General features: G+C 39.2%; 1 protein-coding gene across 3 annotated transcripts in view; it reads left to right on the forward strand.

Moving 5' to 3' along the window:
* Window positions 1–8,976, forward strand: part of LOC147893967 (uncharacterized) — a 37,335-nt gene extending 28,359 nt beyond the window's left edge. The window contains exons 5-8 of one of the 3 annotated variants that reach the window (XM_087386257.1): window positions 2,712–2,776; window positions 4,862–4,942; window positions 5,136–5,198; window positions 8,706–8,976. In XM_087386257.1, the coding sequence (XP_087242383.1) occupies window positions 2,712–2,776; window positions 4,862–4,942; window positions 5,136–5,198; window positions 8,706–8,786 (290 nt within the window). In that variant the 3' untranslated portion in view covers window positions 8,787–8,976. Of the gene's footprint in view, window positions 1–2,711; window positions 2,777–4,861; window positions 4,958–5,135; window positions 5,199–8,705 lie in introns of all 3 variants that reach the window. The other 2 variants (XM_087386255.1, XM_087386256.1) reach the window with 2 other exon arrangements.
* Window positions 8,977–24,759: the final 15,783 nt, after the last annotated feature.

The raw sequence follows: 24,759 nt of genomic DNA on the forward strand, positions 1-24,759 counted from the left end.
ACGACCCTAGCACTTTTGAAACCTCTGATTTGCAAGCAAACACAAGAACACACCAAACATGAGAAAAGTGAGCAGGTTGCTCTCCACCCAACCATGACATCTATGGGATGCAATCTTGAATCAGGAGATGTCTCCTCCGAGCCACGAGTTGAGCTACTAGCACGAACTCCCAACCAGATCCTAACCAGCCTAGTGTCCCATACCACCATGTGGCGCTGTGAAGCCTAGGATCTGCTGCTGGGCCTTGGGCTACGCTATGATGCAAGTATGCATCCGCGACTCAATCTAGGATCAGACCTAGCACCTGGGAACGAGACTTGCTTCCATCGGCTCTCTGAGAACTGAACTTCTGGGCCCCTTATATAGACTCGGGCCCCAAGCGCAAAAAATAGCGAAGACCTCTAACTGGTTTGTACCCTTGCCACTCAACCTGAGAATCAAGCCTGCCTAGCTCTAAGCCTCCTCAGGCTACCTGAGCTAGTCTTGTGTACCCAGTACACGTTAGATACCAATCCGTGCACATGACAAAAAGATAACCCCCAAGTAGGTATATGATGAAACAATGTTGACCGGTGACCTGTCCAAAGTAAGCCGCTCGTGACCCGAGATGTATTGAAGATTGTAACCTTGGTTTTTCCATAAGTTTCATGCGACTCATAGAAATACTATAGGGCATCCAAGTGTCTCTCAAATGAGGAGACTAGGAGTACCACATCATCTGCATAAAGCAATATATGAATCAAAGTGCCAGCAAGAGAGCATCCAAACCCCCCTAGTGTCTTCATGATTGCCTTAAGCTCATCGATGTAGAGGCCAAACAAGGTGGATGATAAAGGACATCACATCCTTGTTTGACTCCAAGCATACTCAAAATCTCATCTGTCCACCTAGCTCCTGTCCGAACCCTGCCTGAGACTCTCTCGTAAAGTGCCATAACAGACCAAATAATCTCATGATCACAGCACAAGTCTTGCAAATGCCTGATGAAGCGGGCTCTAGGAATTGTTTCAAAGGCTTTGCGGAAATCCACGAAGCAACAATAAACGCTCCGTCTCCGTGACCTCGCCTCCTCAATAATACATCTAAGCGTGAGAATGTGGTCCATGGTCCCATGATCATGTTTGAACCCGACTCGTCCATAAGCTCTAAGCCCCCACATCTCTGTGAATGGACTGACCTCCCAATCAAGCAATGATGCATAAATCTTGGACATGACATGCCCAATCATAATGGTCCTATAGTTCCCCAGGTCCATGGGATCCCCTGCCTTGTGGATAGGTGAGATAGTATTAAGAGTCCAAGTGCGTGGGAAGCCAAGGCAAACATCTTCATTAAAGAGCTTTGCTAGGATCGGAGCAAGGACGTTAATCCCATATGCAATGAATTCAGTGCATAGACCCTCATGATCTTTTGCTCGGCCGTTATGAAGCTTCATCATAGCGTCCTTAACACCCCCTTAGTGAAGAGTGTACAAGAAGTTGGATGAGGTATGTGTGAAAGGTCAGGAGTGGGCTGATCCAGGATGACATGTAATGTGCGTGTATATCCATATCAAACTTTAGTGTCGGCGAGAGGTGAAGGGGACCGTCTCTCTAGAAATCTCCGCCAAAATTCTTTGGAGTTGTTACTCCTCGTTTCGGCGGATAAACTCTTGTTTCATCCTATGAACCAATCGATGGTACCCACGTATTGTGTCAAGTTCGTTTGGTAGATTATGTTTGGTTTCGAATCTGAGTTGGTGGCACAAAGCATTACACTGATCATCGTACCAACTATTGCAACAAAGCTTTACACTCATCATCGTACCAACTATTGCAAGGGACAGTCCCAAGTGGTGGTGGGCAAGTAGAGCGAGTAGTGTGAGGAAAGGCGCGAAGTGCAGCTTCATGAAGTGAGCGGGTGACTAGGGCAGTGCGGTCCTCTAGTAGGTGTATGAAGTCAATATATGTGAGGAGTGTATAAAGATGTGCTCACTGCTGAGTACCTAGGTGAAAGACTATAGAGAAATGTATATCCTGATAAGTGTTGTGAGTGATTGGAGGGGTGAAGGGTACTCCGAGGCGGGGTATGGAGATATGGAAGAAGAGATAGGTGTGGTCAGCCCCAGGAGGTAGTGGTGCAACAGAAAAGTTAGTGATGCGTGAGGCAAAGGCAGGGGATCCTATGATGTAGTCAACGACGCTGGAACCCCTTCCATGAGGGAAGCAAGTAAAACCACCCGAGGATGGCCATCTATCAAGACCATTATAAATAATGAGATCATGCATCCTGCCTAGATCAAGCAATGCCTGCCCATAAGATGTGTTAGGGGCTCGTCTGTCCATTGAGACTTGCAGCAAACCTGCATCCTCTAAGTCAATGTGTGGTAACATAATAGAATCATCTCTGAAGTCAAGCAGTTACCCTTAATGAGGTTCAACACCACAGGTTGAATCTAGGAGGCTGATTCTGATTGCACTTACTGCTCTCTGAAATTGAAATGTTTTATTTCACAGATTGCTTGGTATCAAATCTTTACTGTACTGAACCCCATTCCTGTTGAGACTCACATTATTTGAAGCATTTATATCTAAATTTCTATATATATATCTCATGCAGCATGGTGAGCTTCTCTATACATTTTGGCAAAAGCTACAGATATACATTTTATAATTTCTGCTTTAACTTATATATCAGGCCATGATCCAATGTCTACAGAATTTTGTTTCCAGGTATTGTCTTTGAATTGAAGAGTATCAGAGTGGAATGGATCAGGGTTGGAGCTCTTCTTGCAGTGGTATGTTTCTCTATGCTAATTTTCGGAGCTATATGGTGTGGGGTGTGCCATCATTTGTCTATGTTGAGGATTGGGTTGATCTTGCCAAACCATTTTTCTAGATGTTTTAATAAAAAATGCAACTAATTTTCCTGTCAACGTGTTCCCAATGCTTTTAAATTGCCCAGGCTTAGGTAGGGTGTGTTTCCTTTGTTTGATTGCTGTCAAGATGGTGATTCCAGCTCAATAAAGATCTGATTAGGGACTAGCTCACCATTTACTTACGTGGTGAATAGGTTGACCTGTTTAGGGTTCTCAGAAATTAGGCCTAATTGGAACTCAATATCGGTGTGCTTCCATTTAAAACCCAAGGAATCTTTTTTTCTTATTTTTATTAATCACTCAAATCATATTCCCTGTATCACATCTGATAGGCTATAGGTGAACGTTGTCCTCTGAGTTCTTTGTGCAAAGTCATTTTCAACGTTTGCTGTTTTTCTCCTGGTCAGACCAAGGCCTGCAGAGTTACTTGACCAATTACATTAATGTTTTCTGTTTTATGTGTCTTTTAAGTTCTAGTTAGCATTCACTCTACTCTTTTGAACAACAAAAGCGTAAATTTGAGGGTTAGCGTGGTCGTACACAAGAGTATGTTTTGTTACCATTTGTTATCACCCCCCAACCGTGTTTGTTTAAAACATAGCCCCTTAGGCAGGCTGAGATCAGAAAATTCGAAGAGTATTGTGGGATTGTCTAGAAAGAAAGAAAGAAAGTCTACTAAAAGTCTTTGGAAGATTAAAAAAGGTCTATGAGACTAAAAGAAACTGATACAATGAATTTGAGGAGTGGGATTACTAGTCCAGAAATTTGAGGTGAAGCTCTAGTTTTCAAAGTTCCAGTAAGGCATCAAAAGATTGGAGGCCATATGTCCCTCTAAATTAGCTTTTTTAGATCAATCTCTGTGTAAACTGAGGGGTCTCTGAGAGGGTATGCAGTAGAATCTGGTATCCAACATGCCACTTATTTAATATGAGAAACGAGCCTGGAAGCAGGCTTGGTCTGGTGTGAACTAGATGGTGCTTTCAGCTTAACAGGGCATCCCCCATGGAAGCAAATTGTTTGCTAGGTCTGGGCAGGAAATGAAGAGATATTGAATTGGGAATCAGAACCTGAACTGGCTCACAAACTTGGTGAAAAAGGGGACACACGAGGCAGACTGATGGGATATTGTAATAGTGAATATAATGAGAGCTTTGCACATACCCAGCAAATATACACTGAATTAAGGCAATCATAAAGTTTGTTGATGCAAGTAATTTAGTTGCTTCTTAAGCTACTTTAAAAGTTAGTCACAGTGCTAAATTTAATTAATGTCCTGTTGCATGTTTGCATGTCAACTTCTGTCACTAGATGCTGTACCAATCTGTGTTAACAGTGTTGAATAAAACAAACTAGAGATTCTCAATAGTGCTTTAGTTTGAAAATTCCCAATAAATTAAGTCGAGGGGGAAATTGCATTAATGATTCTCTAATTGCCTCAGCAATATTGTTTTGTGGGTAACTGTGAAAACTATTGCTGATGCGCCTTCTTCACAAGTTATGGCAAGTGACCAATTAGATTCAAAAGTGTATCTTTGGGTTCTTATGGAGTGTGAAACACAGTTCAAAGCACTGGGTTAAGGTAGCTACAAACCGAGGATTTTTTGTCAGAGTTAATAATGGAAATGGAAGCCTGATGGTGTTTTCAAGAAATTTTCAAATAAGCCAGATTATACAGGCATGCACTATGGGGACACTTTGGATTTTGATGACTAACACAAAGTACTTAATGTGCCCAATTTGAATAACTTTTGGTTTCACAGGTCTTTGAATGTTTTGTTTTTTTGGAGGGGGGTTGAAAATTTTAATTTCATGGATTGCATCTAAAAGTCTATAACCTTAACAAAAATATTTGCTGTTGTCACTAAGGCTGACCAAAGCCTATTGTCCTTCTGCCCAAAAAATGCATTGCACTGTGTAAGATAGATAATGCTAACTAGGAAGTTTCAAGGTCATAGATAACACCGATACAGTTTTAATTTAAGCTTTTGGCTTACCAATTGCCAGGTTTTTGGTGTATATTACTTGGGTACTGCCTATGGTGATGCAAAGGGATACAATGGTGCTGACTCCTTCTACATGTCAACTGTAATTGGTCGAATAGTAATACGTTCTCTCCTTACTTCCAATATATAACTTAAGACAAGTGAAGAGAAGCTGACTATTATATCTTGTTTCTTTGTGCCTTTTCTTTAATTTGTCCCTTCTGCTTATTCCTAAATTCATAGATTGAACATGATAACTAGTCTTATTCATTATGCTATGTTGTTTGGTTTCACAGTTTCTTTTCATAAGCTTCTGCTGGTTGGTGGCTGGAGGTGCTGCTCCACTACCTCTTTTCTTTGTAAGTTTGATTTGTTACTGGTTGTATCCCCCTCCTTTCTTTATATCCAATAATCTTTTGTGTGCGAGGCTTGGGCTTAAAGTTTGTAATACGTGTCTAAATGGCATTCATACAATAGGTGACCACTAAGCATGAAAAGTATTCACCTTTTTTTCCTGCATGTGTAGCTTTAGTTTCTAAATAGGTGACCTTAGTACTAAGCATGAAAAGTAATCACCTTTTTTTCCTGTGTATGTAGCAAAGTAAAAGTTTCACTAACAAAATATTCACCCTTTCATCTGGATATGAGTTTTAAATGGCTTGACTATTTTCTTTTATTTTCTTTTAATCGGTTTCTACTCTCTGCCGAATTTTCACAGTTGAATAATTTACAAACTGTTTTCTGGCTGCTGTGAGGTAGAAGTGAACTTTTGTTGTAAGAGTACCTGTCGGGATTTGATTTGGAACTCTGATCGTAACTTTCAAGGTTGTTGGTCGTATAAAATTTCATGCATTTTTTAGGAGAGGGATTTTGTTATGAGCAGTTGCTTCCAGCCACTGTCTTCCATATCAATGGTAATCTGGTTTTGGAATCCTGAAGTAGGCTCTAGAATTATAAGGTCATGTCCTTAGACATGAAAGCCAAGAAAATATAATATTGAGGGACGGGCGCAAGGCTCACCCCAAGTGGAAGGATAGTGTTTTCTGACGACGTAGCTTTTCCTTGAAATGATATATTTTGATCTATGTGGTTTGATTAATGTCAGATCTGTAGGCTTAAATAATTATTTTCTGACATTTATAGATGACTATTCCAGGAAGACATGGGTATACTTCATGAAAGAAAACTTTGAGGTCCTTAGATACGTCAATAAATTCGTTGCCATAGTTGAAAATCAAACTGCAAAAGGTGTCAAGACTATTAGGTCAGATAAAGATAAAGAAGGACAATATAAACAAAGCTTGTCAAATCTTGTAATGAATAGACAATTTTTTATACTCCTAAATGGAGCATTATTGTTGAACACATGAGCTGTACTTAAGAAGAGAAAACCAGGATCATGCCTGAGGCCATAAATATACCAACTCTTGATGGGCTGAAGCAGTAAGCACAGGGGTGTACCTCCATTACCGAACTGTAACCAAAGCTCTCCTAAGCAAAATTTCTGAAGAGGCTTTTATTGTTAAAGAGCTTAGAATTGAAAATTTAAGGATATTTGATGGACACTTCTATTGGATTAAAGACAACAGTGATTGAAGCATTGTTGAACACATGAGCTGTACTTAAGAAGAGAAAACCAGGATCATGCCTGAGGCCATAAATATACCAACTCTTGATGGGCTGAAGCAGTAAGCACAGGGGTGTACCTCCATTACCGAACTGTAACCAAAGATCTCCTAAGCAAAATTTCTGAAGAGGCTTTTATTGTGAAAGAGCTTAGAATTGAAAATTTAAGGATATTTGATGGACACTTCTATTGGATTAAAGCCAACAGTGATTGAAGCATTAGGAAATATGAAGCCAGATTGGTTGCTAAGGGTTATGCCCAGAAGGAAGTCATAGATTGTACATAATATAATCATATGGACTGTGTAACCCTTACTACTCATTATGTCTTGTCTCTCTATGAGATGGATTTTCCAAAACAGTGATTTGAAAGAGAGAGTTAAGAGGATTTGAGGTTAAAGGCAAGGAGAAAGTGGCCTAAAAGTTGAAGAAGGATGCAGAAGAGATGCAAATGTAAGAGTTTGTTTATAATTCTCTTTTTTGCATGAAGTGTACAAAAATTGTGATCTTATCATTGGAATTGAAAGTATAGATCTCAATTTGCTACATTATGGATGTCTCTTGATGGTTCATTGTTGAGACTACATTGCAACACATTTCATTTTCCATCTGTAGTTATTGCATCTAGTGTTGGAGAAATAGGGTCAATGCCCCACCTGTAAGCCCCCAAATGAGGGGAGCTCAGGGGCTTGACATCTCAGCATACTAAATGAGTAGATGAACATGTAGGGAAGCGGTGAGGCCGCCATATGGGCAGCAACATGGCTGCCCACATGGGCAACAGATCAAGTCCTTGTTAGGGTTATTTTAGGGCACCCCATAAGTCCATCCAAGTCAGCATTTAGGGCTGACAGTAAGCCCACTATCTAGGCAGAAATGGCACGGCAAGGACAAGTCTAGAAGGCTGTGACTGGTACAGCAGCAACAGCAGCAAGTACAAAGATAGTACGGCAGCAGGAGAGCAGGTACCTGGTCGGCAGCAGCAGCAGAGGCAGTACAGTGGCAGGTACGGCTGGTCAGGTACAGAAGAAGGCATGGAGGCTGCAGGAAGGCTGGAGCAGGAACCAGCATCAAGGCGCCTGCAAGGAAGGCCTTTTATGCTGCGGAGTAGCTTTGGCCTTAAGCAAGCAACCTACCTCTACTTCTCTGACATCTGGTATGTAATTCCTTCTTAACTAAGAAAAATGGACAGCATTACAGAGTATTTGGACCATGTTGTCACCAACTTATGACCTTGACTGACTTTAAGATTATTGATAAGCCATTTAATAGTACATTTCTTTTTAGCAGCTTCAAGGAGCTCTCAAAGAACATCTGCTCCCAAAGAACTAGGTAGAGCTTTGATACATGCACCCAAATGCTGTGGAATGCTATCTCCATGGACACCTTCGAAACACTGAGTGAGCTCAGGCTTCTGATTGGTGGGTGGCAGGCCTGGGTCTATTTTTTTCTTTAAGGGGTGGGTCAGCTTCCCTACTTTGGGTGCATGGCTTCTCTAGGTACAGGGTTGTCACACCATAGTTGCCTTGCAATGGGACTTCTTGCTTTTGGTGCCTGGGTGGGGGAACTGTCCCATTGCATACATACCGTCGGCTCACTGGGTGGCCAAGTGTTTCAAGTTGGGCCATTAGGATCTTTTTTCTTAATAGAATCAAGGAAAAAAGGGGCAGATGAATTTTGGCTCAAGTGCGACTAATCTTTCCAACGAATGCAGCCTGTTCTCTGTTTGATTGTAAAGACCGGTCACACTTTCATGAAAATGCAAGCTGTGTGATCTTGGAAAATATGATGTGTCCTGAGAATGTATTCTCAACTTCTATGGGTTGTGTGTGTGCACCCCTCTCTCTCTCTCTCTCACTCTCTCTCTCTCTCTCTCTATCTATCTATCTATCTATCTCTATCTCTCTCTCCCTCTCTCTCTTTACCTACGTATCTAGCTACCTACCTTTATGCATACATGCATACATACATACGTGTGTGTTTGGGTGGGTGCATGCACACATACATGTATGTATGTATGCATGTATATTCCACAAAAACAATAAAAATTGCATCACAATGTTTGATTATAGCAACTGTTTCTGGAATGGCATTCGAATCTCCTGTGTTGGTTTAATTTAGAGTATTGTCCTTATGAAAGGTAAGCCAGAAAAAAACATGTTTCTTTCAAAAAATCTTGGGAGTTAGTGCAATATTTGAAGGTATGTTTATATAACGTGGAGTTCCTGTTATTATATCAGGTTGGTGCTGTAAACTTCATTGGTGCACTGACAATGTTGAAGGCCTTACTAAGTCAGGAACAACCACATGCAAATGCCTGATTTGTACAGAAGCGGAATATGCTAAGATCGTTACTGCAAGAGTCTAGTTGAGAAACAGATTTCATAATTAATTATGCTAAGACTGTCGAGTCTAGTTCAGACGATGTGTCTCAAGAATGTTTGCCAATCATGAGACTTGAGGCCACTGTAGAAAGCATAACTTTGTTGCCATTAGTTTGTGGCCACGGTTCCCTCAACTTTCCATCACCATAATCTCATGACACGCTCATGTGTTTTTGCTCTATGTGCATTCTCATTGTCATCCAAAACCATTACAAGTAAACATTATAGTCCTTCATAAAAAATCCTTGAACGTCAATAGCATACCATCAAATAACATGCAAAATGCACCAAGAATCATTAAGTTTGTCTACAATACACCTTGCAAAAGATAGAGATTTCACTTAGTAGAGAAAGTATCTAACTGGTAATTTTACACGGTAGACATGATCCAAGAAGAGGCACAATTGGATGTGGGTTGGTGGCTAGAGTTTACATGGTAGAGATGATCAAGAGGATCTGTGAGGGCATGTGGGTTGGTGGCTAGAGTAGTGTAGCGTCATATAGGAGAGCCTTCAATTGAAGGGACTTGATTAGGAGCCAAGATAAAAGATGGAAAGACAAGCCATTTGATATAGGTGGGTGGTGGAAGAACCCCAAAAGAGATTTGCATGCAAGTGGACTAGCCAAGTATCATAGGTGTAGGAGGAGCCATTGAAGGACACTAGATATTAACGGATATATCTACAAAGGGAGGCATGGCAATAATTCTAAGGTGGGGTCATAGCACAAGTGATTGAATAATTGAGGGGAGAAGAGCATCAGCTCGATTCTAAGTTGAGTTTCTTATGAGTTGTCAATGCATAGGGATTTGTCTAATTATACCCCAAAACATATATTTGAAATCTGCAAAATGGCACCACGATCTATATGGAATTATAAGTTGGCTTGCCATTAGTACTTTTTTAAATCTTTCGCTTAACTAATTCATGCAATGTAAAAATCCATTTTATTGTTTATGTGCATATTACAACTATCTACAAACCAATGTGGTAATGATGGACGATTGCAAAACAAGGAATTAAGAATATAGAGTCTAGGGGACGATTTGCCCAAATTGTGTATTGTCAACACCGTGTCTCAATGCATTTATGGTGGCTATAAAGACCAATACCCAAAATGGGAGTCTTGTGTAGGCATTTCATGGCAAATAATTGATGAATGTTTGATTTAGAGATCAAGACTAAGTATTGAGCTTGGACAACCATCTAGGCTATTGTGTCCCATTAGCAAGGTCTTCTCAATAATTTATATTATGAGGATCATATAGGCTTGTAATTTGTAGTATGTATGGGCACCAATTACAAGTGTACAAATAGTCTCCACTTCAAGTTATAGGTTAAGTATCAAGATTCAATCCAATACCGAAATGAATGTATGCACTATAGTTTCGACAAAGTCTTCATTCACCAAAGCATCCCATAAGCTCCTAACCTAGCTTTGAAGCTCTAGCTATGTGACATGTCCAACTAAAGAATTGAAGTCTAGCTTGAATAGGAAGTAGAATATCCAATGTGTTATGTGGAAGAAGTTGAAGGATTAGTCCAAATGCATGCCAATGCAATCCAATAAAACAAATATCAAGAATAGACTAAATGTTTTGAATGTAAATTATTGATTGTTTGCACAGAGGTAGCTTTGTCCCCTCTTACCTAAGATCTTGGATTTTGGGATGTGGGATTGATGCATAGAATGTTTGTGACCTTTGAAACCTCCACCATTACAAGAACGTTAAAACATGTGGTCTTGGAATCGATCGGTGTGAGTGAATGAGCATCTTAGTACCACGTGTGACATTTGTACTTGCAAATGCGGCAACAAGAGGTGAAGTGGGAAAATTTGCAAGAGATTACCAACACATGAATCTAGAAGTTAGATGAGTAAGCTCATGATAAATTCATTCAACTTAGCATGTGCGGAGATTATCCAAATGTATAGATTGACATTGTTTTATTTGTTGCAATAAATAATTGTTTATACCACAAAGACATCAAATATGGAATTGCCCAAGCAAGGTATTAAATGGTGTATACAATGTAATTAAGCACGTTATTTAACAAAGATAAGAAGGGTTAAAGATGAGAGTGAAACTAAGAGATGCCAAGGAGGACATTAAATTTTAAAGCCAAAGTTGAAATGAAGAAGGTGATAGGAAAAGGCAATAAAAAAGTTAACAACCAAACAATGAAAAGGAATCTGGTATGTTTCATAATCAATGGGGCACCAAAAGCACTCCCTACTAGAACAAGAGGACTTGTGTTATATTATTGAATGGGAAAGTACATGTATTTCCATGCCCATTGCCAACAGCCACTAAAGACTAAGATTTTAATAAGGCAAATGAGAACAAGCCTATAGTAGCGAATACACCCATTTCCATGCCCATTGCCAACGGCCACTAGAGACTAAGATTTTAAGAAGGCAAATGAGAACAAGCCTATAGTACAAGTTTAGTGGAAAGCACACAAGTATAAATGAGTTGATGTTAAAGCAAAATTTAGGAGAGATGTTGAATGGAGAATGTGGCAGTCGACAATCAAGAATCCTTATATCACGAAAAACCTTACTAGAAGGGAAAGGACGATATAAGCTGACAAGCTGAATGATTGTTGTTAACTTCCAATAAGAAGATTGAAATCTTTCAAACAACATGAACTTGATATATGAGCATATGTTGCTTATTTGGTAGTGTGTGGAAGCTTTACTGAAGAAAACTACAAAGATAATACCTTAATTAGCATTTCTTTGCTAGTTAAGAGATTGTAGGATCTTCAAGTTCTCGTTTTGTATCAAGAGAGTAGTATTGCCTCATTATTGGTTTTTCATCCTTTTAAAGAAAGCAAAAGTGATGCGGATGTCTATGACCTTTCGAAGCACCACCCCTTTGTAGAAAAGCTCGAATGAATCTCCTCCAATCATACATTCTTTTGAGCTTGGAGCATACTGTACTTACCTTATGGCCACCAATTTGCCTCCCACAAGTCCTTATAAAGTCATCTATTGTCTGCACATCCTTGCATTTTAGCTGTCTTGAACCCAAATGTACAACCATAGGGAAGACAAGTTGAAAAAAGTTTGAATGAACCAATTAGAGCTACCTCCAACCTCAACCAAGACCGAGTCATATAGAGCCCTCCTCATCCTTCCCACACAAAACATAGTGGAAGCTACAATCCTTTTGCAACCTGAAGGAGTCAACCTTTGATGCTCATAAGGTTGGGGTTTCCATTAAGTAGGGAACCATGTCTCCATTATCCACGTCCAAACCCTATCCAATATGCACATCCACCTATCATTGGATGTAGAACTAGACCACTCTAATCATACATATGTATAAATCTCAACATGTTTTTCCCTTTCCCTCTCCATCTCCATCTTCTTCTCCATATCATTTTAATCTTCCTCTTGTTAAGGATGGTATAAGTTGCGCCATAGATATGGAACATAGGGTCTACATCCAATCATATTGATGTATAGATTTCAACATGTATCTCCATTTCCATCTCCATATCATTTTAATCTTCCTCTTGTTAAGGATGTTATCAATTGCAACATAGGGTCAACCCTAACCTTAATCTTAAGGGATTCATGTTTACATTCATCTTTATTTTCAATATAGCATGGTGTATAGGTAGCTATCTTGTGCAACCCATTCTTACCCCACAATCCTTCAACACGGTCTTTTATTATGACATGGGGAGTATCTATATGGGGAAAAGGGTGTAGTGCCTTTACTTATATGAGTCTTAGGCTAGTGACCATGTTTTCTTCATGCAGCGTTGCCTGAGACGTGGTCCTATAGAGTTTAGCATCATGGTTCTGCAATGTTTGCTTTTAATTCCTATTCCAGCTCAAGGTTCCTTGCCTTCTTCACAAGCTAGTATCTAGCCTTATATTGTGGTAGATTTGGTGTTGGAGATGTGCACATGTTTGAGGCGACCAGCCATCTATTTTGACTGACATAATGGCTTGTATTTGGGTCAACCTTATTTTTACCATTAAAAGTCAGTGGGAGAGATGTATAGGGTTCTCTACATCGACACAAAAGAGATTGAACTCATTCATAAGGACATGAGATTGTTTCCATTTTTTTCATTTGAGACCACTTGGGATGTCGTGGCACTATAGACCACCCCCTTAGCATTCTATCATATTGTAGAGGTCAGGGATAGAGTTCTATTCTCCCATATCTTCAATAATGCCTTTTCTCCTATCGTGCCGCCCCCTCTCTCTCTCTCTCTCTCTCTCTCTCTCTCTCTCTCCATTTTCGCAACATCTACCCGCAGAATACACTATAGTCTTCCTCCTTAGAGAGAGGGAGCTTCCTAACAAATTCTTTACAATCGTATCTCTTTCTCAAATTCTGCCTTCTCTAGTTCTAGCATCGCTTCTCCGTCCCCTTGAGCGGCATTGTTCGATGGACAACCATAATTCATTGAAGTTACTTCAAGCGCTTCATTAAACAAATCTTTTGAGCGATGCCTCTTAGGTCTCACCGCCCTCATTGTAGTACTCCCATCATATATGGGAGCATTGTGCATGTAAGCTGTCACTCAAAATCCACTCATGGATCACAGACCAAGGCACGTGTGTGAGAACCCAAACCAACCTTATTACAATAAATAAAAGAAATTTTCACAAATTGGCAAAATGTTTAAACCATCTTCAACAACTCCAATTCAAAGATCATATGTTGCTCATCATCAAAATTAAGATGTTTACCTTGATACTTTATGACATAAAAGATGTGGATGCCTAAATTTTAGGAGCGTAATTTATCTCAAGAGTTTAAACTTGGTTTAAGCACTTCCACATGAAGAGAGATTTAGATGTATGGTTGAGCAAGACTAATGACCATTTCCCAATTCATGGTTTAAGAGTTCATATTTTCACCAAAACACAACACCATCTTTAAATGATGTCTTATACTTTACCACTTTTATTGATGACTTTTCCATAAACACATGGGTCTATTTTTAAAAATAGAAATTTGATGCAGTCAATGCCTAATTAAACTTCACTCCAATGATCTAGAAACATATAGGTGGCCAAGAATTCAACAATTCATGCCATTAGTACTCCATCAAAGAAAAATTCTCAGTGGTAAAATAGATCTTGTTCATCTTTTGACACAAGAACATTTTGCAAATATAGTTAACGAACGCTTTCCCATAATGAATTCAAGTAATTTCAACGTCAACTTAGTATTTGCTAGAACCAAAAGTATTTACGAGCTATATCTACGACAAAACTTTTAGCTTTCCTTTGTGAGCACAAAAAAATAGTACATATGTTAAAATATATGTTGTAACATTGTGATATTATAATTGTTGTATGTGTGAACAAACCCTTAAGAAGATAAGGGGATACCAATATGTGTGGGTGAGAATGGATAAGAGTAAGAAGTCTACATAGGGTGGGTCCAAACCACTCACCTGCCTAGGAAGAGAGAGAGCTTGATGGACACGTCACCACTTGGAGGAAAAGATATAAACATGAGCTGCCCATTTACTGCATCAATGAGCGATTGGTTGGGTGGAAAGAGGGCCCACTCTCACTTAGTTGGTTCAATACCCACTTAGATTGTTTCACGGGCTCTGGACTTGTGGTCTGCAGCTTTTCACGGGATGGGTAGTCGGTCTTTTGATTGGTCCACCTGGGAGGACACACCTTCCTGCGGACTTTGAGCGTGTCCGGGCGGGTGGTGTGAACCTTCCTCAAATGGAGAAGCAAAGATAAAGATAGATTGGACGATGGTTGACTCCTCTCTCACTCTATGTACTCCTCTCCCTCCTTCTACATTGTGTATCAAAGCAGGTGGAGTCTTTTCCTATCCATATCGACATAGAAGCTGCCATTTGTCCACGCTGTTGGCTTCATCTGTGTGCCGAGCTACATTTGTGATTATCCAACTATGCAATGCCTTATGTCCTCTAACTCACAGTGTTAATCTTTGGTTCTGGAGCCCGTACCACACTTCCGAATTATATTTCGTCCTGCACATCCGCTATCTACAACCTTGCATTGACTTGCATGAGATGTTCTGAAACGATGCTGCGTCTAGACTGACAGATACTAGCTTCAAGTGCGCTTACCCCATTTGAGGGAGCTCAACGCCCATGTGACATCAACTCCATTACTAGCGCATTTTTCATGCTGATCGACGGAAGTTTAGCAAAGGCTTCTCTTCTTCTACAAAGGACTGCTTTAAGGTCTCCATCTCTGCTTAGCTATTGCTGTTACGACAGAGGCTGTTGATTACGGCCGATTGAACTGTCATTTTGCGCAACTGAAGTTTTAGGTGGAGTAGAGAGCTCTTGCTTCCGTCAAACTCAACATAGAGTAGTCTGCTAGCACACGATGCTGTGTACAACGTCCTAAGAAGGAGAGTAGAGAAGTAGAAGCATACATGACAACTCAAAGCGTTCATTCGCAGGAGAATGAAAGGAGCGCAACCAGAGAAAATGGTAAACATAGCTGGTGCTACAAGAATGCCAACACTGTATAGCAACAGTATGTCAAAACCTGCACTAACCGTAGAGAGTTAAAAGAATCCATTCAAGTCCAATATCACAGTCATCCTTGGCTTATCTAGGGATGATGGAATCACATCACCAAGATCTCCACAAAAAGAGAGATTTTTGCAGTTTTTTTAAATTTCCCCCTTCCAAGCAAAAGAAATTGCCTCTGCAAAATTCACAGCAGCTTGTAGCATTGTTGGTTTGCGCTTTTACCAAAACAAGGGAACCTATGCGAAGAAACTACATGTAATTGCACTCCGGCAGAAATAGGAGATGTGCAGAAATATCCGGGCAGCCATTTTATGATTTGAATACCTTCCAGTCCATGAGGATTTGCAGTCCAAATTAAACGGAGTTGTGGATCTCTGAACAAGCTAAGCAAACCAGTTTGAGATTTGTAACAAAAGTTATCATGCTTGCTAAGCAACCAAAAGTTGCTATTGTTACAATCGGAAAAAAGTGCTTTGAAATGCATGTTTGTCCAAATAGTTTTGCGAATTGCCTAATGGTATGTATATATGGCATATGAGCCAGATTGAGCATCGGAATGCAATGGGTAGTTATCGAATATATAAAAGGAGCAAAATATAGCGAACAGGGCTGCTTTGAGCCTTGTGGATACTAGATAGCCCATGTTTTAGAATGCTTGGGGTTGAAGTAGATCAACATGACGCTAGTGGTCTGAATGCCGTCATGTTGAAGATGATGCACTCACGCTTTGAAACAATCTATGTGGATATTGGATGCTATTTGGCATTGATTTTTTGTGGTTTTTGAGGGTAGACTGTCTGATTTTACGCAGATTTGTTGCATATTCTATGATCTTTGGCAGTTAAGGCACCACGCGTGAGACATCGCAAGTTATTAAGGAAGAAACTCACTTAAGGAAGATTATAGTGTACGGTCATATCGTATGAAGAACTTCCTCATGGGATCAGGCTTATGGAAATTGATCATTGGTGAGGGATGAATGCCTCAATTTGCCAAATGCAAATCCAATGGAGGATGGGTGAAATAGTATAAAGGATGGGATTAAAAATCTCGAAAAGCATTACATTGGATTTTAATTTGTGTCTCAAAAACTTTGATCCTTCACATCAAGAAAGCTCGTAGAAGAATGGGACATTATTGTAAAAATGTATGCTTGTACGATCTAGTTAAAAAGCAACATTTACATGGCATTGAGAGGAAACAACATAGTCTATTACTAACAATGTTGGAGAAGTCAAGTAGATTGTTGAAGATTTGGCCAGCTTCACCTGTTATGATGATGGTGACTCTCAATGGTCTAGGTCCAGAGTATCATTATCATATGTCAAACTTTTAGGAGTCATGATCGAGGAGGTCAAGCTTGTGGCTTGGGAGCATCGAGCAGTGGCTGAAATAGAGATTAGTTCTTTTACCAGTCGAGGCCATGGTGGACCTAGAGATCGAGGAGGATCTGGCTGTGGATATGACAGCAATGGTCAAGGATATGGCCATAAGCAGGTAGAGGTGAGTTTATGCCTACAGGCCGAGGTAATTTAATGCCTAGAGGGTGGGGAAGAGCACTACCCCATGGTAGAGGTGGAGGTCGCATAGGGCTATGTGCAGTGTTGTAGATGTGGTAGGTATGGTCATGTCCAACATAATTACTATTGTCAGCCTAGCTATGGTAATAGAGGTCAAGATGATCGCCATCAATATGAAACTACGCAATGACAGAGAATCAGGAGGACATTTATTTGCTATAAAGTATGTGATAGGGAGCATGTCACAACCACCAAGTGACAATCATTGGTTCATTGACTAATCATATGACAGACCATAAGGAATGGTTTCGAGCGAGAGAGAGAGAGAGAGAGAGAGAGAGAGGGGGGGGGGGGGGTGAGAGATGTGCTTTCAAATTCAAGGTCCATTGATCTTTGACCAAACCATGGGATAGGAAAAACTACAACATGCCCCCACTCATGTGAAATTCATCTGTCTCATTGCATGCATTGAACATCACATAATGACATGGTATTGCTCATGACCTAAGCAATGTATGTGCCAAAGCCCATCTAGGATACAATGAAATCTTGTACTTTTTTGAGGGAGGATGAGCTCAAAAATTTTTAGCATAAATTGTCCAATATAATGATCAGCACAAGAACGTTTTCTTGTTATCACATGGATAAGTTGTTGAATTTCCTATGGCACACATGCCTCTCATTATGTGCCCCTACTCAACTTTTAATCAAATCAATTAATTAGTCCCCCCCCCTTTCAAAGCAAGACCGATTAAACTGGGTTAAGTTAATTTCCATTATTAATTGGTTGATTAAACTAAGTTAAGTTGTTGTCCATTATTAATTGGTCGATTAACATTAGCTATGTGCGATGTTCCTCGGGCCCATTGAAGCTCCTCTGGTGGGGAAGATTATGTATTGTGATTGCTCAGTTTGTGCTACCCCAACAAATTTTAAATAAAGAGGAAGGCATCTATGAGTCGTTTTATCAAATGTCATGTTATTGGGAGTCATGTTATCAGATGCCCTGTTGCAAATGCGATGAAACTGCTACGTATATCAAGATAGGAAGTGCTTCAAGACACCGTTTGAGTGGGTAGATGTGAGCATGAACATAGAGCAATGCAGCAAGATGTTATATGAAATAGGTGGAATTGTGCTGGTTTGATTCATTGATCACATAGTTTTGGTATTTGTGGTTATCAAGTCGTACGATGAGCAAGTGTTTGATCTAGATTTGTCGAAGTGACTAGACCATATGAGAAAGAATGATAGGAAGATCTATTAATGTCTTTGGAAGATCTCATGGGTGTATGAGACAAAGTACAAACACCAAAAACATGACTTACTACATTTGGATAGCTAGGTAATCGAGAAGTGGCGAGGCTCAGATCCTCCCGAGTTATTATAGGGCATAACTACACTCTAATATTATCATAAGGTGGCCTTTGTAGCATCAATTTAGGAATGACAAGGCACGTCATCTCGTGGTGTACCATCTCCAACATTGTGGTATACCATCTCTTCTTCATCATGAGGGCAACCATCTTTTAGTCCCCCAATGCGCAAGATCATCTTATTGCATGCTTTGGTTTCTTGAACTATATTTATAGAGATCCATTGTATTGACTTTTTTGTTGGCATTAACAACCATTTATTACTTGATTGAGCGCACTTGATTGGTGATCATTTCCTTGACTATGGAGACAAGTGTTGGTGTCAGTGGAGATGGATTAGATGTGTGTATGATCTTTGTAATGACTTCTTCATTTCTATTACTCTCCATATCCTGCACTTCCCTCCCAAGGGCTACAAGCTGAAGTTTGACCTCTTTGATTTCTTGTTGCACATAATAGATTTGCTCCTATGGGTTTGAGATGATCCCCTATCTGTATGCCTTCGCGTAGGATGCGGGCGTCGATAGGGCTACAATGGTTGCGTATGAGGGCTTGCTTAAAGGTGATGAGAAAGCAAACAACTTCAGCTTGGGGAGATCCATAGTGGCCTTCATAGATTGAGTGCCCCTCAGCTAGGGCTAACCTCTAGGGATTTATCCTCCAGCTAGAGCTAACCTCCAGGCTAGGGGTGTTGGGCACAGATGTCGAGCTGTTGAGAAGCTGAAATTGTAGAGACTTGTGTGCCAAAATTTTACTCTACTTAGTACACATCGCAAAAGTGAAGTTGGATTTGGATATAGGCAGAGCTCCTTCCAAAGATCTTTAGCAACAACGACTGTGTAAACATCATGTTGTGTTTGTGCTAATGGCAAGCTATAACAAGAGGCCTTTATCCTCATTCAGATCATCCTCTAGTAGTAGCAGCAACCTAGGGATTCCTTCTATTGAAGTTCAAATGCTGGGTGTTGCCATCTTTTGTGGTCTAAAACAGCTTATGACAATAGCTGACGGACTCTAATTCTATCTTGATAAGGACAGCATTTTGGATGAGTACAACTTCATGATAATCATGTAATCACTATTTTTTGGCCCCCCAAAAAAGGATAGGTGGTGATTGAGGACAACATTGGAGGTGGTAGACATGAGCATGGACTTTGAACAATGACTAGATGAGATATGAAATAGAAGAAATCATGCAATTTTGAGTGTTAGTCACATAATTTTTGTGTTTTCGTGGTTCACAATTCGTATGATGAGTGAGTGTTTCACCTAAATTTGTTTGAGCGAGCCATATGTACATAATTATAGCAAATGAATTGCTATTACAAAGCCCAATAAATGGGAGTGATAACATTGTATGGATGAATAGCATTCAACAAAAATTTTATGATGTCCCACACTATCATAGACAAACCCTGGTCACACTATAGTAGGAAATTTCCTATCACAGTAACTAGTAGAAGCATCTCCCCTCAGTACAAGTATCACTTGCAATAAGTAGACGCTCTCACACTATGATAATAGAAGTCCTATAACAAAAGCCAAAAAAGTATAGATGGGCACAAGGAGCCCCAACTTCACTCACGACAAAATTTTAATTACTATTTTGTTATGAGGTAAAGCATCTATCATCTAGCACTATTGATGGTGAAGGTGCCACTTGGTTTTAACTCAAGCAGCATGGGCCAAGTGTGCATTGGAAAATTTTAAAATAATGCTTAAAGGCAACATTCTTTCGCACTACATTCTAAGTTATCGATAGAAAATGATGATACTAGGCTTGTAGAATAATCAATAGCTCTTGAGAAAGAGAATAATAAAAGTTCAGGAAATATTATAGTCTTTTAAAAGATATCTCCTCTTTGAAAAAATGCACATAGTTTAAAAGTGCATACACACTTGAAAATGCAAATTAAAAAATGCACATAATTTTAAAAAATCATTTTCCAATGTTTGAAAATTATTTATCCATAAAAAATAATAGAAAGCCTATTAATAGAATGAAATTTAAAGAAATCAAAATAATGCTTAAATGTGCTTTTCTTTGATAGTATATTCTAACAAGCAATATTGGCCTAAGATAGAAATGGAATGTATATCATGGTTATCCAATGTTTGAAACTCAATCCATGTTTTGATATATTTTAAAGTAGCTTATAGCCTTATTAGTATAGTTCGATACTTTTCTTCACTTTATAAAAAATGACCAAAAGTTACAAAGGCAAATGATATAAGACAAGCTATAGAACCATAGATGTGATAAGTTTCCTACAAAAAAAATACTAAATGCAATATAATAATCTGTAACCATTGTAGATCCTTCACCACTTTTTATGATTTACATATGATCCATTGTATTGTATTCCCTTCTTTCCTCCCAACTATCATAAAATCAAACTTTCTACAAGAATGATATCCATCTCATAATATTTTTGATAGTATAGTGTATGTTCCCTACATAAATAAGTTATTAATGATCTTGACAAAACTCAAGGGATTTTCCAATTTAATTCCTTCACATTATTGACCATGGAAAAGGACATCCCTTTCGATGACCATGGCAAAGGACATCCCTTTCTATGGTGGTGCAATTGATCTCTTTCCAATGCACTTGTTTACAATGCAACTGGAGTAGTATTCCTTTGTTATAATTGACTAGATTAGTACATTTATTTAGATGAATTTGTATGCAATGGACCCTTTAGGCCAAATTGATACTTGTAGGATTGTCCCCCACACTCCTCCTTGGCAAGGACTATCCAAAATAACTATTTTTAAAAACTATGTAACCTTGCTATGATACTTGTAGGATTGTCCCCCACACTCCTCCTTGGCAAGGACTATCCAAAATAACTATTTTTAAAAACTTGTAGGATTGTCCCCCACACTCCTCCTTGGCAAGGACTATCCAAAATAACTATTTTTAATAACTATGTAACCTTGCTATGATATAAATAACATACTTAAGCATAAAAATTCATAGTATCCATCATTCCCAATAATTTCTTTCAATATTTTGGTTGTTTAAATTTAGATCCAAACACTATGTGAAATATATGTCTAAGGCACGATGGATTCAACAATATCCCATATTTTTAATATCTCTTTAATATTTCTCCTTGATCTTATTCTCAAATCTTTTTGTCCAAGTCCGCACAATATTCATCAAGAAAATCCTTGAGTAGTCCTCAAATCTTTTTGTTCAAAACTATCATTGAGCATTCCTTAAATGCATGAATCTTCACTTACGGCTCATTGATGGAGCATTATAGAAATCAACACATTTACATTGTCATAAAGCACATACACAAAATCCTTGAGTAGTCCTCAAATCTTTTTGTTCAAAACTATCATTGAGCATTCCTTAAATGCATGAATCTTCACTCACGGCTCATTGATGGAGCATTATAGAAATCAACACATTTACATTGTCATAAAGGACATTCACACAAGTGGATGATTAGGTATCTTAGTTTAAAGATGGTGGAGGGCTTGATTCTTGGCTATGACATCAAAGGTTTGACATTTTGCAATGTTTCACTCTTCATATATCAAGTCATATGTCGATCGACGATCTAAGAGAGAGTCCCACTGAGAGAGTCCCACTTCACTACATGATAAGCTAACCTTGATGGGATTTATGCTTGTGCAATAATATTGATAGCTAATATTCAATAATGTGATTGTTTCTAAGATTACCAAATGCATTGTGTGTGTTATAAATGAATTATGGATTTGAAATCAAAAAATGGTGTTTGGTGGAAACTATACTATTTTTATTTACTATATTTATCATGCAAGAAAGAGTTTCAATACTATAGTCATTCACATTTTTGGTCCAACTGCCAACCCAATGATATGGTCTGAGTGAGCCATACATACATCTCCTTTACAATTATTCACGAAGAGGCAACAAAAGAATAAGCGAGAGGGGTCAAAGATATGGTGTAAGGGACATTAAGAAAGGTAGGGTTTGCTGCCGAATGCACTGGATTGTTCTAGGACAAAGAAGCTTCTATAAGCCAAAGACCCATTGTATTGTTTGGGGACCATGATAGAAGAAGCTATTAAGAGGAGATATATGAAAGGGCAACAGGGAGGCCTATGCATATTAATTATTCATTTGGCAAGTGGGGGGTAAAACTTGCCTTAATTTTCCAAGGGGGATCCGAACTAATACTAATGCACTAACATTAATGAACTTAATGTTAATCTGCATAGTGTTAAAAACAAAGAATTGTTGGCTTTTGTTTCATTTCTTAATTGAAAGTAATGATTTTATATAAAAGTCAACCTATTATGTGCATGGGAGTAAAAACTATGACACGTCTCCATTCATGTGAAATTGGTCTACCCTACGTGAAACATTACATAACAATGTGGTGTTTCTCAAGATTGTTTCTATTCCATGACCTAGGCAATGCATGCGCAAACCCCATCTAGGATACAACAAAATCTTATTTTTTCCAAAGGGACAATGGGTTAAGAAAAATTTGAGTATAAATAATTGATTATAATGATAAAACAAGAACTCTTTCACTTGTTATCACATACATAAATTATAGAATTCTCTATGGCACATATGCCTCCCATTATGTTATGTGCCCCTACTCAATTTTTAATCCAAATTCGATTAATTAGTCTCCCCCCTTTTCGAAGCGAGGCCTCATTAAACTAAGCTAAGGTCCATTACTAAATTAGCCAATTAACATAAGTTGTACTTAATAATAAACTCTACAACTGATGGCGTCTACACATCGCTTATTTTGTGCTGCCCACAGTCTTTAAAAAAACAAAGATGAAGGTGTCCAAGAGTCTTGTGGTCGAATGTGCTATTACAGATGTGATCAAACTGATACGTATATCAAAGACAGGCGACGATCGAGGACAATGTTGGTAGTGGTACACGTGAGCACTAACTTAAAGCAATGATTGCATGAGTCATGAAATAGGAGGAATCGTGTAGTGGGGTTTGATCGGATAATTGTTATGTTTGTGTTTGATGTAAATTGGAGATTTTGACAATTTGATCAAAGCTTTTTTCTTGTCATCTTTTGCAAGGACACATGGATGCTCAACACTACTTGTTACTTGTCACTCTATGTAGGTGATGATAGACTATCATCATGCTTCATAATGAGGAGCCGGAGGCTATTTGACGAACGATAAATGATCTCCATGCTCTACGCAAATTGGGGACGAGAGTGTGCAGCCCTATTTTGGGCTTTGTGTAGGCAACAATGTATTGTATCTTGTACACAAAGCTAAATGGAGGGGGTGAGGAAGAGGGAAACAACAACAGGGGGACTGAGCGGAGGGGAGGGAGGGATTTGAGCAATGATAAGGTAGAGGGGAGGGGCAAGGCTAATTTAGGCTAATTAACATCAACATGAACATGTGGATGTTCACCTTTTAATGGTTTGCACATTCTTGGTTTAACTTTGAGCCTCAAATGTTAAAAGTGAAAGCATTGCGGCCTTATTGAAACCATGCTTCATGAGACATGGTTCAGTTGACGGAATCATGTTTTATGACCCATTGGAAAGGTCAAGCCTTTTGATTTAATAATGTTACTAAAATGCAGTTAAAACATTTCTAACGTGACCTCTAATTAAAACAAATTTCCCATACACATTGCCCTTATTCATCTAGATTTGCATTTGCATGTTTTATTGTAACTAGTGTTGTACCCGTGCAAAGCATGAGCATTAAATGCTCACCACATCTCTCTTCCCAAACCTCCAATCTCTCTCTTTCCTCTCTCCAAACCTCCAATCTCTCCCTGAACCACCATCCTCTTGCCATGTCACTGGCTTTAGTAAACTTCTCCTTAATATATACGAGTAACCTGACCCATCTACGATGGGCTAGAAACCTGCTCCGCTGTGTCTCAACATGGGATCTCAAAAGAATCCTTCCTAATTTGAGAATGGTATCCAAAGTTGTGTTGCCACATGCTTTCAAGATGGCAACAAAGGTAAAGCTACTTGGCAACAGACCTTGCTCCTGCATTTGCACATAAAAGCTAAAGGCTTCCTCGCTTTCTTCTTGTTTGACATACCCCAAGATCATTGTACTCCATGTAAGCACATTAAAGAAATGCAATGCTCCCACATTCTGTGTACATGTCCACCAAAGTGGTTCCCATAGAGAAATCAAACTCAAAGCCAATCTTTAAACCTCTAGAAGTTGTTTCCTAAACTTCCTTTAAACTTGCTTCCCCTCTTCCATCATGCAAGGCTATACCATTGGATGCCTCTCCCTTTTTGGGATGAAGTCTTAGGAAAAATGTTAAGACATGCTTGGCTATTAGGGTAAGAAATTCTTGTGAGTGCTGGCAAAATTTGGGATGATTGTATTGAGCGTATTTGGGCAAATAGCTATCTGGTATATATAGGGGTGTGTGTGTGTGTGCGCGCGCATGCGTAACTAAATGTTTGGGTATTCAGTTGGATGCCTTACCATGACATCCAAGCATACAAATCCAAAGCCAACACATCCTCCT

This window comes from Dipteris shenzhenensis, chromosome 15 (assembly GCF_047967505.1).
Source record: "Dipteris shenzhenensis isolate YYH24624 ecotype China chromosome 15, Dip_SZ_1.0, whole genome shotgun sequence".
Classification (NCBI taxonomy): Eukaryota; Viridiplantae; Streptophyta; class Polypodiopsida; order Gleicheniales; family Dipteridaceae; genus Dipteris; species Dipteris shenzhenensis.